At 41.5% G+C, this 16,614-nt stretch overlaps 1 protein-coding gene across 1 annotated transcript in view; it reads left to right on the top strand.

The window, feature by feature from the left end:
• LOC306703711 (ATP-binding cassette sub-family C member 4-like) overlaps positions 1-15,162 on the top strand; it is a 35,928-nt gene extending 20,766 nt beyond the window's left edge. Inside the window, exons 22-31 of the mRNA XM_079169765.1 lie at positions 515-634; positions 786-896; positions 1,001-1,101; positions 2,156-2,347; positions 6,879-7,034; positions 9,906-9,995; positions 10,455-10,627; positions 11,322-11,427; positions 12,753-12,887; positions 14,259-15,162. Coding sequence (XP_079025891.1) covers positions 515-634; positions 786-896; positions 1,001-1,101; positions 2,156-2,347; positions 6,879-7,034; positions 9,906-9,995; positions 10,455-10,627; positions 11,322-11,427; positions 12,753-12,887; positions 14,259-14,336 — 1,262 coding nt within the window. The 3' untranslated portion in view covers positions 14,337-15,162. The remainder of the gene's footprint in view (positions 1-514; positions 635-785; positions 897-1,000; positions 1,102-2,155; positions 2,348-6,878; positions 7,035-9,905; positions 9,996-10,454; positions 10,628-11,321; positions 11,428-12,752; positions 12,888-14,258) is intronic.
• The last annotated feature ends 1,452 nt before the right edge of the window (positions 15,163-16,614 follow it).

The raw sequence follows: 16,614 nt of genomic DNA, 5'->3' as shown, positions 1-16,614 counted from the left end.
TCACTTGAAAATACAGAATGTTAACATAGAAGCAGTAATAAAAGCAGGATATACAAAAGCAAATATGTCCTGAAACCGTGTTCACATATAAAAGAAAATGAAGGTTTAAACTCTTCAAAACTGCTCTTAGAATAGAATATGGGATGCATTTGTGTTGAAAAATGTCATTTTTTTAATATGTATTGATAGCTGATTTTACAGATTCAAGGATATTTTATTGTCATTACTCAACACAGGGTTGCATAACCAAATGTAGTTGTAGCCCATTTGTTGCAAAAGTAAAGACATGACAAACAAAACAAAAACAGTTTTAAATATACATCAGGAGGAATGCAAACATCGGCAACAAAAAGATTTTCTGTGCAATATTTTGTTGGCAACTTCACATTCATATTTTGGACATCAGAGAAACATCATCCATCAACTTTGACTGTGTCTCAGCACAAAGCATCATTGATGCATGTTTGTTCAAATGCTAACTAACACATATGGTGTGTGCATATATTTCTTTCAGCTCGGAGTCCCGTATTCTCCCACCTTTCTTCCTCTCTCCAAGGACTGAGCACCATCCGTGCCTTCAAGGTTCAGCAGTGGTTTCAGCAAATGTTTGATGAATATCAAGATCTTCACTCAGGTTGAAAAGATACATTTTTTTAATTTCAGTTTAGGGTAATAACCTTTTATCAAACCCATAGAGGCTAATGTTACATTTTTCAATACCAGCAATATTTAGGCTGTAGAGATTACATGTATTGTATAATCTGTGTGTTTTTCTTTGTTAACAGAGGCCTGGTTTTTATTCCTGACTACTTCTCGCTGGTTTGCTGTCCGTCTTGATGGAATTTGCTCAATATTTGTCACCATCACTGCTTTTGGCTGCCTTTACCTCAGGGATGGTATGGACTTTGGCTAAACCATGTGACCCATCGTTGACATGTGAGACTTTATTAGTGAAACTATGACGATGAACTCCCACCTTTTATGTTTACTATGTTTTCAGGACTGGAACCAGGTGCAGTGGGTCTGGCTTTATCTTATGCAGTGACACTTACAGGCATGTTCCAGTGGGGCGTCAGACAGAGTGCAGAGATCGAGAACATGGTGAGGACATTTACATTTGAACACTTAACTTGAACACTTACATTTTAACACTTAACTATCACCAAAGTCATTTCACGAGAGAGCGTTTTATTTACAAAGGGAAACAAAGGGAAACAAAGGGATAACACAAAAACAAACGCTACCACGTGAACTACAAATATAACGAAACAGGGGAATTAGTCTACTATTTTAGCAGTCAACAAAAGTAACAACAAAACAATATAGTCTAAAGAAATAAACAATATCTCTAAACTACAAATCCCCCCCCCCCCCCCATGATGTGGCTGGCACTTGGTACATTCTGATTGGCTACTTTATTAAACAGCTCTGCTTCAAAGGGTGCATATTTTGCTCCAGCATGACAAGATTGCCCTCCAGCAGTAACAACCAGCACTGGTAACTCAAGGAAAAAATTAATTTCAATGATTTCGGGCAAATGTATCTAAAGACAAAGTAAAGCACAACTAAATGCTTGTGCTACAAATAGACACTAGATAAACTATGAGTATCATGGTACTAAAGCCATGTGTCATCACTAAACTGCTTGCTGATTGGTGTGCAGTGTGCACGAGGTCAACAATGAGGACAAAATGAACTATGAAGCGTAAACTTCAGAAAACTAAGACGTGGGCAGTAGGGTAAGCGACGTTCGAAGCAGCCGTGTGGAGGCTCTAAAGAAAGACGCAGCTAAGTTGCATTGTGGGAAATGTAGGCTCCAGTGTTTTTGGACTCAGTTCAGAGACTAAATGATATCTTATGTCGGCCTCTGCTTCTTTGATTGTGGCCACTTTTAGTTTTTTTTAATCCATCAGTGATCCCCCAACTTTATGGAAGTGCAATACAACATTACTGGAATACTCCTATAAAACACTAATTCACCCGCTCAATATGATTCTCTCTGAGATGGTTAAATTTGAAATACTAGGAGGACATGTTGTCATATTTGCTGTTTTTTGTTTGTTTGAATAACTTTACGTTTTCTGAAGCTGAAGTACTGACATTTTTAATAGTTTCAAGTGATCAAAAGAGCAAAACCTTGCTTTATCTTTTGTAGATGACATCAGTGGAGAGAGTGGTTGAGTATGCGGAGCTGGAGAGTGAAGCACCCTGGGAGACGGACAAGCAGCCGCCGAATGATTGGCCCACGGCAGGGTCCATCACTTTTGACAGAGTCAACTTCTCTTACAGTGCCGGTGATCGTTTGGTCCTAAAGAACCTGACTGTCGTCGTCACATCAAGAGAAAAGGTTCTTGTCTTTATTACCACCTGTGCATGCTTACTGGTGTGCACAGCCCGTGACTTTGGTTGATATGCAGCTAGTGTAGAAGGCGTGATGTGATTCCTTTTTGTGTGGCATTATTTTGAAATCAATTATTAAAGGGACACCATATTGTGCTGCTGAATCTTCAGGACTATACCATTTGTGATTCATGGAATACATATCATGTAATTAAGACTGTTCAAGTGGATCCATTTGTTCCCAATTTGCATTTTGAGCAACCTGACAGTGACAACTGTTTATTCACTATGAGAGGAGAGGAGAGGAGAGGCCGAGGGAGATGGGCGATGGTGGAGAGAGAGAAGCAGAGGGAGATGGTTGAGGATGATTGAAATTGTGTTTAATGCAGGGGGTGTACTTTGCATGGCTATGGTTGGCCAGGGCGGCTGATTTCACAATGGATGGGTTGATAAGTGCAGAGGCCCTGGCTCTGACAGCCCCTGGGAGGGATCTCTGTCACATGCCATGGGGGTGAAAGGCTTTGTGCAACCTGACAGTTCCCCTGACACCCTTTCACAAGGAAATCTGCACCTACAGTACAAGAGCCATTCTCTCTGGTCCTCACTACAGTCACTTACTGTACATAATCATATAAAAACACACAACTCACTGCAACACCACAGTTGACCTTCCTTTGTTATTATCTACACTAGGAGGATCATGCAATTGGTTTAGTGTGTGTGTGTGCGTCTGTCCAAGGCTAATCTTACATTTTGGTTAATATTTTGGGTGGCCAGTTATGGCTGCATGCTCAAGGACCTCTTGTGGTTTCTGTGACTCACACTTTCTCAAAACACCTATTAATGCCTGTTTTATATGCCATTGACTGCCTGCTCCTCACTTACAACTCTTAACTGGCCCCTGGCCAGTAGGGGCTGCTAGTGGTAACCCAGCTTACCCACTGCTCACGGTGGGGTAAAACAGTTTGCACACTTTATTTGTTGGGACAGTGTGTTTGGCTAACAGCTAATTGAACTACTAGTGCAGATACTTCTGCCATTGCTATGCGGGCAGACAGCTTGTTGAGTTTCATTGAGTTTTGGGCTTTTGATTGTATGTCTTATACAACATCTTCAAGTTGATTGCCTGCATACATTGCCTGCAGACATTGCCACACTTCATTCAACGTCAAAAGTAAGTGTGTTTTACAACGCTTTATAGCCCATTTGTGTCTAGATGGGTGGGTTAATATTCATTTAATCACACAACACAGGAGTGGTTGTTGCAGACACACTTGGCGGTGATCTTCACGAAGTACACCTTTTCAGTTTGGTGAGAAATAGCTTAGTAAGGCCATATTACTCATCTCTAAGGTCAATGATACACAGTCCTTTGCGTTTTCATTTTGTTATGCTACAGATACAATTTAACTGAATATGCTTTCTTCAATGAACTTTGCTTGTCTGAAATGAGATGGAAAAGTAAAACGAGAAAAGCTTTTTTTTCCTTAGTTTGATTAATAAAGGCCAAGGAAAGTTCTTTTGAGAAAGAGACCATTATTGGTAATTTTTTCAAATAGCTTAATATTACCTTTGTCTACATTCACTGCCAACTGGAATTAGGGTGAACTTATAAATGGGTGTTATACAAATATAACAAGTTACATAGCAGGGCCTTTGATCTGCCATATTCTAGAAAAATCTAGTCATTCAGCCATCAGTTTGTTAATTTTCTTCCCTTATCCTCAGACATATCCTTATGTATCCACATGCTTAAAATGGGCGTGCAAAGCACCAAAGGGCAGAAGTGACCCGACTTAAGGATGTACAGTCTTTTGACTTGTTTTGGCTTGTGTAGCCAGAGGACAAGGGAGGAGGCTCTTCCTGGTGCCCATCCCTGTGATATGAGCGGACACGAAGCAAGCCCAGTTGGAATTCATGGTATGATACCTTGATTATGGAGAGCAAAGTGCAGCTGGAAATATTTCTGTGAATAGCAATCTTTTAAACAAAGATACATAGAGCTTTACAGACAGGAGAAGAAACTCAACAGACTGAATACATGTACTGAATACAAGTAGTAGTTTAGACAGTGAACCAGTACTTGCTGACTAGCACAGAGGTGATTTCTGCTGGGAAAGGATGACCCAATGTGTGTAGCTCCTATTCAACAGCCCCATTTGTGATTCAGTGGTTGCAGCAATGTTTTCTCCTGCTTCCTCTTTGAAAAAGTCTAAAAGCCTTTGTCCATAATCTCACCCCTGTAACCACCTGGGTGAAACGCATATGTCTTGGTCCTGAGAGGTTTATGTGTCTAGGATATTTTGGCTCTGTGGTGAAGCCTTTTCAATGCATGCTTCCACAGTACCCCATTTCTGTTTAACTTGGAGGATGCTTATTCTGTGAGCTGCTCTCTGTGCACTCTTCGCTGCAGCCTCTGCAGAAGAGAGCTCTGTCGTATTGTACTATCAGTAAATGTGTCTGTGACTACTCTTGACATGAGGTCACAAGGGTTTTTGGGAATGTTTTTTTCTGATCTGAAATGCTTCTTACAAAGGCCAGGTAAAGGCATCTAGTTGTGCATTCCTGCATGTCTCGTGTGATAATCACCTGTGTTTCCTTGAGGATTGTTTGTTTTTTTACCTTGGTTTAAAGAAAAAGTTAATGTGACCTTTCAGTACACCCAAGTGTTGTGCTTGTAGATATACAGTATGTGCCACATTTAGACAAACCCCATCATCTACGTCATTAAGATCCTGGATCATTGAGGTTGCTCCTTCCTACAGCACTCTCAACCTAAAATCAAACAAAAGGTTGTCAATTGGCTAATGGCATTTAACAAACCTATGTGTTGGCAGGCAGCAGCGTGTGGCATCAGCAGCCCAGTTCAGTGGAATGGCCTTGTGATGTCAACGTTGTCATCATTTCCATTTGGTTCTTGGTTGCGTTTCGGTCTTTGCCGCCGTCAGCCAAAAACAGTCTGATCTAGACTGGTCATGGTCTGTGTGAATGGCATGATTTCGGTGTGCAACAGTGGAGCCACTGGCTAGACCTGCAGGTTTTCACACCACAGTAATGGCAGGGTGACCCTGCTTTCCCACTAGACACACTGAAGTTACCTTCATCTAGTACGCCTACTATCAGGTAAAAAATGTCATTTGTTCAATACTTAATATTTGACCAAACACCTTTAGCCTAGCTATGTTGTGTTTCGTGGGAATTAGCAAATATTAGCATGCTAAGATGCTAAAATAAGACTTGTATGGTAACCATTATGCCTTTAAAGAATCAGCCTGTTAACGTCATTGTGAGCATGTTAGCATGCTGACATTAGCATTAAGCTCAAAGCACTGCTGTATCTACAGCATATAAAGCCTCACAGAGCTGCTAGCATGGCAGTAGACTCTTAGGTAGCTGAAATCAGCCATGCATTAAAACACAGCAAAGGTCTGCGTTGGTGGGGGTTGGTGCATGCTGGTGAGGGCAAATTGCTTCAGGTACAGTGAAGACATGAAATACAATCTCGGAACCAACAGATTTGTGAATTTAAAGTCTTCTCATATGCTAAAAAAGATCCTGCTCTGCGGCTTATAGTAGGATTACTCACAGAAAGGACTCTGGAAAGTTTTTACAATGACAACAATGTTGTCTTTCATAACAACAATTTTGTGGTTTAGAACTAGTTGAGATACTGTGTACCTGGTACAAAGTAATTCACCAGGAATGTGTGCTTGCAGGTTTCTGTTCGGCCGACACACCGTCTTGCTGGATGATGTCACTGTGGCAATAGTTGAACCAAGTTCAGGTCTCATTCAAAGGAATGAGAGGGCTACATTTTTTTCATGCAGGGCTATGCTCACTGAACACAGTCTTTGTCTAACGTCCTGATTGGTTGGCTTGCACAGTACATGATATACACAGATAGAAAAAGATGAGTGGTTAAGCCTATGAAACCTATAGAGCCTTGTTTAATGGTTTCACCAGTTATCATAGAACTGGAGTTATAGGGAGTAACTAAAAGTTTCCAACCTACTGACGTTGGCATATGAAATGCATGACACTGTTGTACTATGGAATGAGCACTTTTATAGAATATAGAACCCTTTAAAATAGCTGCCTTGAATTTTAAACATGCAAAAAAGGTCCAAAACAAAATGATACTGATGGTACCAAGATGGGTTCACCTGATGCCATGTGAATAAGCTTAAAAATGATACAAACAAGATACAAGAATATTTTTAGTTTTGCAATGTGACTAATAAATGTTCAACAGAGGCTTCAATCATTCTTTTTTTAAATGTCTAGCATTTACTACACTATATGCCAAAGTCATATAACTACTGTCAAAAAAGTGATTTGTTATACATGCTTGTTGTAGAATATTATGTTTTCCATTGATATCTTTTAATATCCACACAATACAAGTGGCTCTATTGTACTTAGCCATATGAGATGTTCCTCTGTGACATGAAACAATGAGCATAAGTATGATTAATAACCCTTTTTTTCTGTGAATTTGTGGAATATTTGTGGAAATAGCTCTGATTTCTCCACTGTAGGTTGGCATCGTTGGACGCACTGGTGCTGGTAAAAGCTCCCTGATCTCTGCCTTGTTCCGGCTGGCAGAACCTGAGGGAAGAATAATGATTGATGGTTTTCTGACTTCTGAGATTGGTCTGCACACCCTCCGCCAGAAAATGTCCATCATCCCACAGGTGCGCTTTTAAAATTGCCCTCAGTCTCAACTGTTCTGTCTTGACATATAAAACTGTATACTAATGGATAACTCATAATAAAATATTCGACATAATAATAAAATATTATAACCTACGTACAGAAGTCCAACGTTCAGCATAATGTTACGTTGTGTTTAATGTCTTTGTCCTTTTCTAAAACTGCTGGACCTTCACTTTGACTTCACTTCTCTGCTTCTTTTGATTCCTCATGATTGAGAATCGTCTGAAATGTCAGATGAACACTGGTAACAGACACCTTCATGATTTGGCCCTTTTTTTTTTTATACGCCTGGCTTTTAAAAAGCTAAAACAAGTGAGGAAATTTACAGTCGTCTCTCAGGGGATTTCTGAAAGTGAGACAAACGGATGCCTTGAGACAGTTTAACTTTATTTCCGCTTCTTGAAACTGATACGGCATTAAGAAAATGCCAGCCTGCGGGTGAGTGTCAGCAGAGTGGAGGGAGGGGAGAAGACTCCCACGGCCTGTACTGTGAAGAGAGCAGTTCCCCATCCCTGACAGAGGATTAGCCCTCTACCCCCCAAACATGGGAAAGCTGCTTAGAAGAAGTCTCCCCCATCCTCACAGTCAGAGTCCCCTTGTACACCGTCACTTAGCCCAAGTCTCAAACATTTCGAGGGTGCAGCCAAGATGCCCAAAAACAGTTTCATTAATGCTTTTCAGTGGATTTGATAGGTTTCTGGCATTGCTACTACTTCAGATAAAGTTTTACTTCCTCATCCAAAGTAGTTTGAGATGGATGTGATGTGTGTTTGATGTGATTTTGTTTACTCTTTCTGTCTCTCCTGGGAGAGTCTTGCACAAAGTGGCAGGTTACCAGTCAGAACTTTAACTGCGTGCCCATCTGCATCACATACTGACTGTATTGCATTTTCACGATATGAATTCTTACTAGTAGAGTTTCTCTATATCATGCTCTTAGTTTTTACAAACTTGTATAGACCTAGTCCCTTGGATTTACACAAATCCATCTGAAAGCCTTTTTGTTCTCCTCTGAGACGTCAGAGATGAAATGATATTCAGTCAGCCTTTAAAATGGAAAAAAAAAATCTTGATATAAATTGCGAGGTGCGTTACCTTCTCATGTGGCATTTTGAGTGTGATATGTATACTATACATTGCCAGTGAGGAGTTTAATTATTTGCCACCCACAGATTTGATTATGATAAGCATTTATTAGCATATTGCGTTTAAAAAAGGATCTATTTCAGTTTCTATTGAATTCTCAGGAATGACTCTGAAAAAAATGATTTTTGTGGCAAACATAGAGCTTAGAATTGGTGGAGCACATAATCGTTCTATGGAAAGCTGTGCTTGAAAGCAGTTTCTCCGACCGAACATTGAATCCTCAATTAACGTGTGTCACAAAACTAGTTTGAATTGGGACTTCAGTTGGCTTTATGACAAGGCGGTATTTTGGTGACAGAGGGAAAAGCTCATTGGAAGTAAAGAGGTGTAACATTTTCTAAGGCACAGGTAGCAAGCATGAAAGTCCTGCAAGCGTTACTTTTTCTGGATGAAAATTGAGCAGTTAGTCCTGAGTTTTCTGACCTACACGTTTGTTGAGACTTGATTTTGTATTTGAGAGGTGTGCGCTGCATACATCTGTGTGCCCACACACCTGAGTTTATGCTTAATTTAGCACTGACTGCTGACCTGTAAATGAGCAGAGATGAAAGTGTGTTAGTGAGTCACATTCGCACTAGAAGTACTACAAACTTAATTCAGGACACTCAGCCTTTCACACCTTTGTGTACTTTTATCTCGCTCCTGGTCTAATCTCAAATTTACCAGATAAACAATTCCTCTTGATTTATGGTTAATATGTTGAGTAAACTGAAGTTATCGCATTGCCGTTACTGTTGAGGATACAGTTGAAGTCTATCGGTTTTTCTTATAAGCATTTGTTTGCTGCCACGCGTCACCTCTATTCCTGTGATAGACTCTGCCACATCTCTTTAAAGCTTTTTTCAAATTGTCATTATAACCATTTAAGTGTCATAAATTCGGTGTTATGTTTCAAAGGAAAGCGCCGCCGTATTTGTTCACTGATGGGGGGAAAAAAAGCCATATGAAAAGCTTATCTACAGCAGCTCTGTACCATGAGAGGCAGGACGTTCTCCGTATGACGACCTGGGAGAGTCCTAGTAAATCACTTCAGCACTGGATCAGCATTTATGAATAAATATCTGCTCCTGCTTATCAGGTTTACCACAAACAGAGTGGCATGTTGGAACAATGCCTGTGGACTCGTGGGCTCGTTCATCGGCTCTGTAATAGAGAGCTTTATTTACTCTCTTAAAGATGACTGTGTCGATGAAAACTGATACAGGTGTGCGCGGCTCAACATAAATACATATCTTGGACATTCTAGCTGTCTGAGATCTGAGGCTGTCCTTTTATGAGGATAGTAAACTGATGTGATAACCCCTTGTGACAAACGCTTGTGCAGTAAAGCTGTTACTTTTGGCAGACAATTTGAGATTATCATTTCTAATACGGCTACTGTATGAAAGCCTTTGTATGGTAACAGTGACTAGATGGCACTTTTTCTGCCATTATATATTCAGACAATGTCGTACAACAGTTATTGTCCACCAATGCCAGTGCACAAGTGCTGGTTTTCCAAGTAAAAAGATCAACTTATTGAAGCATATTTAGGGATCAATGAATAGAACTCCTGAGTGTAGCAAGTCCTTTGTGAACATCTTCCCCTCAAACATTGCCTAGCGGCGCTCTATAAAGCTTGTCTTAACCCTTTCATACATCTTCTCCCTTGTCATTATCTTAACTGGCCACGGCCTTCTCTTTCTATATCCATCTATCCACAGGACCCAGTTCTCTTCACGGGCACCATGAGGAAGAATCTGGACCCTTTCAGGCTGCACACAGATGAGGACCTGTGGAATGCACTCCAAGAGGTACTCCAGCGTGGCTCTGAATGATTCCCCCTCGCCGGCCCAGGGGGGGATCCCTCTGTCCCGCTGTACAATGCTGCCATTCAGCCTCCCTGCTCGCCACAAGTCATGGGGGGAAATCCCATTAGGGCCATGGGGCCCAGCTCAATGTGCGGCTTGTAACTGGGAACCATTGAAAATGCTGGGGGAGATGTGTTTGGGCAGTCAGGCCAACCAGGATGAAGGCTCCCCCCACAGTGAAGGGCTTCAGCTCCTGGTCCTGCCTCTGAATGGGTTTGGTGGCCTGGATTAAAGCTAGAGGCTGGCCACAAGAGAGCACTGGCCAAGGTCATCAGTGGACCTGGCCCTGCATTGTGCCAGGCGGTTAATGGGTGTGTTTGGATAGCTCTTTAAAGACATCCCCACAGGAAGCCTTTATGAAGGGGTAATGAAGGGTTGGGGCTCTGCTCTCCCTCTCTGCAGGTGCAGATGAAGGCCGTGGTGGAGGACCTGCCCAATAAGCTGGAGACGGTGCTGACTGAGTCTGGCTCTAACATCAGCGTGGGCCAAAGGCAACTGGTGTGTCTGGCCAGGGCCATCCTCCGGAAAAATCGCATCCTCATCATTGATGAGGCCACAGCCAATGTGGACCCAAGGTCAGGTGACACTTGAGTCTACAAGTAAAATGTCAGGGAGGAAGGAAACAAGTTCCTTTGCACTTGTAGCTATAGTGTAAACTAGTGCTACTCCAGATGTTTTTTTAAGCTGGGTTTAGTAAAAGTGTAGCACCACTGTTGTTATACAAACCAAACTTATTCCTAAAATGTTCAAACAATTCTGTCAGTAAATCAATAGCACATGAAGAGAAGCGCAAATGTTACACTCATCGACTATAATGCACGCTGCTTGGTGGGAAACTGAGGATGTAAAAGGATTATATCTTTTGTGATTGGAGCATTAGAGCAGACCAATTGCAGTTGGCTTGTCATTATCCTACTACACACGGGTGGATTGACCAGAGCCTTCCTGTAGTAAACAGTCAAAAAATATTCAAAAACAAACGAGTAAAAAAAGTAAACAATTACACTATTGGTATGACTGGTAAAACAAAATATGACGTGTAATTAGTTTGTAATGAAATCACAATATTAAAAAAAACTACAATAAACGTCAAAATAAACTATTTTTGTTAACGTAAAGGAGCTCTGCTATCCTTTGTTGTTTTTACCTACTAGTGCACATACCTCACTGCTGATGTGCCATTGTTCAGTGTTAAGTAAAACTCCCTGCCCAAGGGTCTGTAGGAAGCGGGCTTTTTGTGCTGAGGTGTTGTGTTCCCTGCTCCTTTAGAACTGACGGCCTCATCCAGCAGACTATCCGGGACAAGTTTCAAGAGTGTACAGTCCTCACCATTGCTCACAGGCTCAATACTATCATTGACTGTGACAAAATACTGGTAAGTAGGAATGCAGTACCTTTCCATTGTCCAGGACTCCAGTCAGTATTTTAGATGACATCACTATCTTTCTGTAATCAGTTAGTTAACAGACTATTTTTTAGTTAACAGACAAATTCAGAGCTTTCAGCCCTAGTAATTTGTGAAATCCCGTCACAAACTTATCAACTATGATAAATTAAGCTCCCATTGTGTACAGAATATGTTGTAGAACGGGATTTAAATCACAAAAACATGCAGCTCAAATGCACTCCCACTGCAGTACGTGAAACTCACCTGAGATTCAGAGCTAACAAACTCCTCTTCCTTTCTTTTCAAGGAGCCTACTGCACTGTCTTTAGAGATGCAATTCACTTCCTGTATATTGCAACAGCTGGGCTGATTTCTCGCTCACAGCTTTCCCTCATTGAGCCTTTGCTCGGGCCACTTGATCTTTGGCCCTTTCCTGCTACTGCCTGCAGAGGTGCCAATTAGTGCCATTTGTGGCAACATTTGTTGAGCATCTGTGGAGGACAGGGCACGACCTGGTGGCTGCTCGGCCACTGAAGGGGTTGCTGAGAAAAGCCAAATATCACACAGCGGGGACTGTTTCACACCTACACTTGTGTTAAATGCCCCCAGATTGTAGCGCCTTCTAGGAGAACTACATTGGGGCCCACCTGAATTGCCTTGTGCAAATCTGAAGCTGTGCCATATTTAGACGCAGAATGCTTTCCAAGATCCAAACTCCATCTCCTAGTATCTATAACAGCTGCTGCAGAAGTCTCCCTTAAACACTCCCTGAAACTGGGCTACAGCGATAACACACTGCTCGTCATTGCTCTAAGGGGATCGAGCTTGTTAAAATTTGTCTATAATATAATTGTAGTCTTTTTCAAATTGCTTGAATTGGCACTATTCTTTGTGTGCTTTATACGGCATGTGATGACACAGAAATGATGGTAATTTTCTAGAGTGTCTGAAAGGTGTGATTGTTGGATTTGACTGAGGACCACCCCTGAGCCGCTGAAATGCCGGGATAAATACATGGATAAATCACTGATCTTCAGTCTGTCGGAGTCAGCGTACTCGACTTTCACACTGCTAACTGGCTAAGCTTATTGTCCGTGGCCCTGTCGAGCACAAACAGGCACCGGTGTTTGTCGTTGCATGAGTCACATGAAATGGATGGTTCCACTGTGCAGAGAACTAGTGTTTCCCCATTCATCTTGCCCTGTCTGCATGCAACACTCAGCAGTGAAACAGCTGAAATGTCAGTTTTCCCCGAAGTAAAGTATACAGGCAGCGACACGCACTCACACCCAGCATTGTATGTGTGATTGCAGGTTCTGGATGCCGGCAGGATCCAGGAGTATGACGAGCCATATGTGCTGCTCCAGAACCAGGAAGGGCTCTTTTACCAGATGGTCCAACAGACAGGCAGAGCCGAGGCCGCCTCACTGCTGCACACAGCCAAACAGGTAACCACACCCACCTTTGTCCCAGGACGGGGCTGTCACTAAATAAAGTCCAGCCAGGGCACACTAATCCCAGACTCTCCCTCTAACTCCAGACTTCATTGCTCACCTCCAAAATGATACAGTTAAGCAAGAGAAGATGTGCATTATCCTGACAATGCAAAGACACTTGATTACCATTTTAATTTAAAGTGCCTACTTGGAGCATTGCAACACCATAACATTAATTTCGAGAGAGAAATTGTCCCCTTTGTAGATTTACATCCTCTGATTTTATCAAAGAAACTCTCCGTATCATCTTTTTTTCTCATAATGTAAATTTGAGATCATTTTAGAGATGATTCTAGAAAAGCAGCTTTCTTTGCACGATATCTATTTGGAAATATTGGGTTTAACTTCATCGCGATTTGGGATAAACTTTCTATGGGGATTACTGTAATAGAGAATGTCCATATTTTTTCCCTGTGAAATTCATTTGTGATGTATTTCCCCTTCAGACAGTGAACAGATAAGAGCCAGCTATTCATTGTTCAATTCCATTTTATGTGCATCTGTCTGGGACTACAGATACCATATTGCAACTTCAAACAGGTCTTTGTGAAATAAGAAAAAAGTAGGCATCATTTCATTTTCTCTCTGTCCCTCGCACAAATTTATCAGCGGAACTGTATCTTCTCAGCCAGAGGAGTGAAATGAGTAAAATACTGATTTCAAAGACTCAGCACAGTGTGGTATTATTTGGTTTCATCTTACCCTGCACACTGGCGGATTGGTAGTGACATTGTTCAAGCCCTTACGTTTTTCCTTTCTTTATTGTGGGGTGCTCTCCTTAGATCAGATTCCTGCAGCATCCATAGCTGTCTAGCACCACTTATTAAATACTGAGATGGTCCACATGTTGTGTGTCAAGTTTCTATAGTTGTCAGTCAGGGTTTAAATGCATTCAATAATCTGATATCAACCTCTGGCTCCTTTGTCCATGTTGAAAGAGGATCCCAGAGTAGACGGTATATCTCATGCTGAGGCCAACCTGTTTTCACCCGTTTGTCTCTTTTCTTCAAACTTTCTGTCATTGAAATCGTCGGTCTGTCATAGCCTCTCTGTGCTTAGAAATCAAGCATTTTGTAGACACTTTAAGCAGACACACAAGTAAAAATGAACTCAAATGAAACAAATAATTTCAGTGATTATCTCAAAAAATGTTCCTCTGAATTTCACAGCGCTAAATAAGCCACTTTTGCACGCTTCACTGGGTGACAAATCCCTATACCTGGCTCCGACTGGCTCTGTCATGAATCACGCCTTAACAGATTGTAGTTTAGATTGGACTGTGTGCTTGTGTTCTGTGACACTGCTTCCCTGATGCACTTCCAGGTTTACATGAACAAAAAGCGGGTGACAGACGTGTGCTGTGCCAAGGACATCTGCGTCATCTTTGAGACGTCGCTTTGACAGTTTGGAGAGTCGCTGTGGCCCTCATGCTCGCTCGCCACCACTGACCAAATCTTTTACCAGATGTACCAGACATTTTGACATTCCTTCCAGTGTATTAAAAGCGTCTTTAGTCTCCCAGCAGGCAGAGGATAGTATGTGCTGCATTAGATTGGCGTAGTCCTTTGGTGTGGGACAGAAACGAGGCAAGTATCTGAGGCAGGGTGCACCTTTTATTGACAGCATATTACTGCATGGCTGTTTATTGATTACACCCTGCTATGTTTATGTATGTGTGTTAGGGCCTCTTGGGTAGCTTCAATCCTGCACTGGTGCTTAAAAAGAGTGCAGGTATTGGATGTGTTTATCCTGGTGCAATAAATTATTGGTGGCTTAAATTATTCTTCAGGCAAACATTGTTTGTTAGGACTGAAGTCTTTTCATTATTTGGAACATGCTTGAAAAGACAAAGAGAACCTGAGAGGAGACAGCCTTGTTTTCAGTAATTATTGTGCCTTAATCAGACTATTTTTTTTTTTGTTTGTAGTTGAACTGTTTTAATTAAGTAGTCTTCCAGCACTTTGATGATAGCGGTTTAATGTCTACCTCAGCTCTTGTCAGGGATGAACAGTAAAGTTTTAAATGCAACATGTCATGTGCTGGCAATGATAACGCAAAGAAACGTGGGACAGAAGTGTATGTCCTTTGAAAAATGTTCTTGAGTGTAATATCCACTTTCTCTCTTTATTCTTTTGATAAATGGGCTGTTGTTGCTTCTATTTAAAGCTATGTATTTTACATTGTTTGTTTTCTATATCTTTGTGTATGGTTTTATCGAAAGTAATATTTCAGGGAGTTGCATTTTGTAGTTGTTTAGTGATCATTTACAGAATACAATATTCTAATCCCATTTAATAAAACAGTATTGCTTGAATGTCTCAGTGCTGTCTTCGTTTTGTGTGAAAACATTGTCTCGTCTCATGTTACATTGACTCACTGACCATTTCCTCCTGCTGTTGCTCAAACTATATTCAGATGTCTGAATGGTGTGTTTGCTTCAGGTCAGTGGTTACAACTGGTCTTGACCAAGATGCTACAAATTGGTAAGTGGTTAAGGAGAACAACCTAGTGATTATCTGGTTGAGTCAAGTGATTCTTAAATTCTGTTCCATGGTGGGAAAGTGTTGTAGCCTTTTACTCTATTATTTTTAGCGTGGTAGTGCAATATGACGATTAAGTCTCCAATTAAATTGTAATTTTGTCATCCCCGGCTCAATTAACAGCTATTTGATTCCCCTCCATACAGAAAAGAGCAAAGCCGGTGATTACACATTCAGAGATGGCTGTCAGTAAACACTTAGCTTGCCATAAAGGGCTGCATTTAACCAGGCTCAGATTTGGGTCGTGAACTGTGGGACATCAGTTCCTTTAAAAGCTGAGTGATTTACACAATTCATTAAAGCCAGTGAATCTTCAGCCAGCGTCATATTAAATGGTTACTTACTCTCAAATAGCCCCCTGGGAGTTGAATTGTTGGCCTGCGAATAGATTAAAGTTTACATTGAAAAGAGAAATTGAATTCAGAGGTAATCAATAGCATAATGGGCCAGTGAGAGGAGCCTGCTGCCTGAAATGAAATTACCATATTTTTAATCTTAATTTTCCACTCTGTTTATCTGACAGTGTGGATGTGCAATCCAAACAGATAATGAGAGAGTGGGATATTGACAGAGAGGTCCTCTGGAGTGCTTGTTTCAGTGATTAAACGCTGTGATCTGTGATTACTTTGTGTCGGGTGTCAGGCTGGCGGCCAGGGCCCAGGGAGACACAGGCACATAGCAGCTGGAGCATCATGGGTCTCTGAGGTGCTAATGCACCTGACACAGCATTGACAGCATTCGAAACCCTATCAGGGACTGCGCCGCACAGCAGCTGCCACAATAGGAATACTCCGTGGCACTATCTACATCAGAGTCAGCATATATCCTCTCTGCTCTCCCCTCGATAACAGCCAACACAAGAATGGCGACAACAAAGTTCGCACAATAAGTATTATTAACCAGATACCTTCCTACGTCGTCCAATAATAGCGCCATTTTAAGACCTATCTGAATAGGTGTGAAAATAGCAGCCGTCCACATAGTGCTGATATGGCTTTAATAAATAAACGTCGGAGAAACCTGGCTCTCCACACAATGAAGTTTAATCCGAGAGAAATAAAACACAAAATAAGAGTCAGCACAATGTGGAGGCAGTGAATGAAATGATGCTTTCACACACCGTAGCATTTAGCCCATCC

The sequence above is a fragment of the Pholis gunnellus genome (assembly GCF_910591455.1).
Source record: "Pholis gunnellus genome assembly, chromosome: 12".
Taxonomy (NCBI): Eukaryota; Metazoa; Chordata; class Actinopteri; order Perciformes; family Pholidae; genus Pholis; species Pholis gunnellus.
This window is presented reverse-complemented; position numbering and strand designations above follow the sequence as displayed.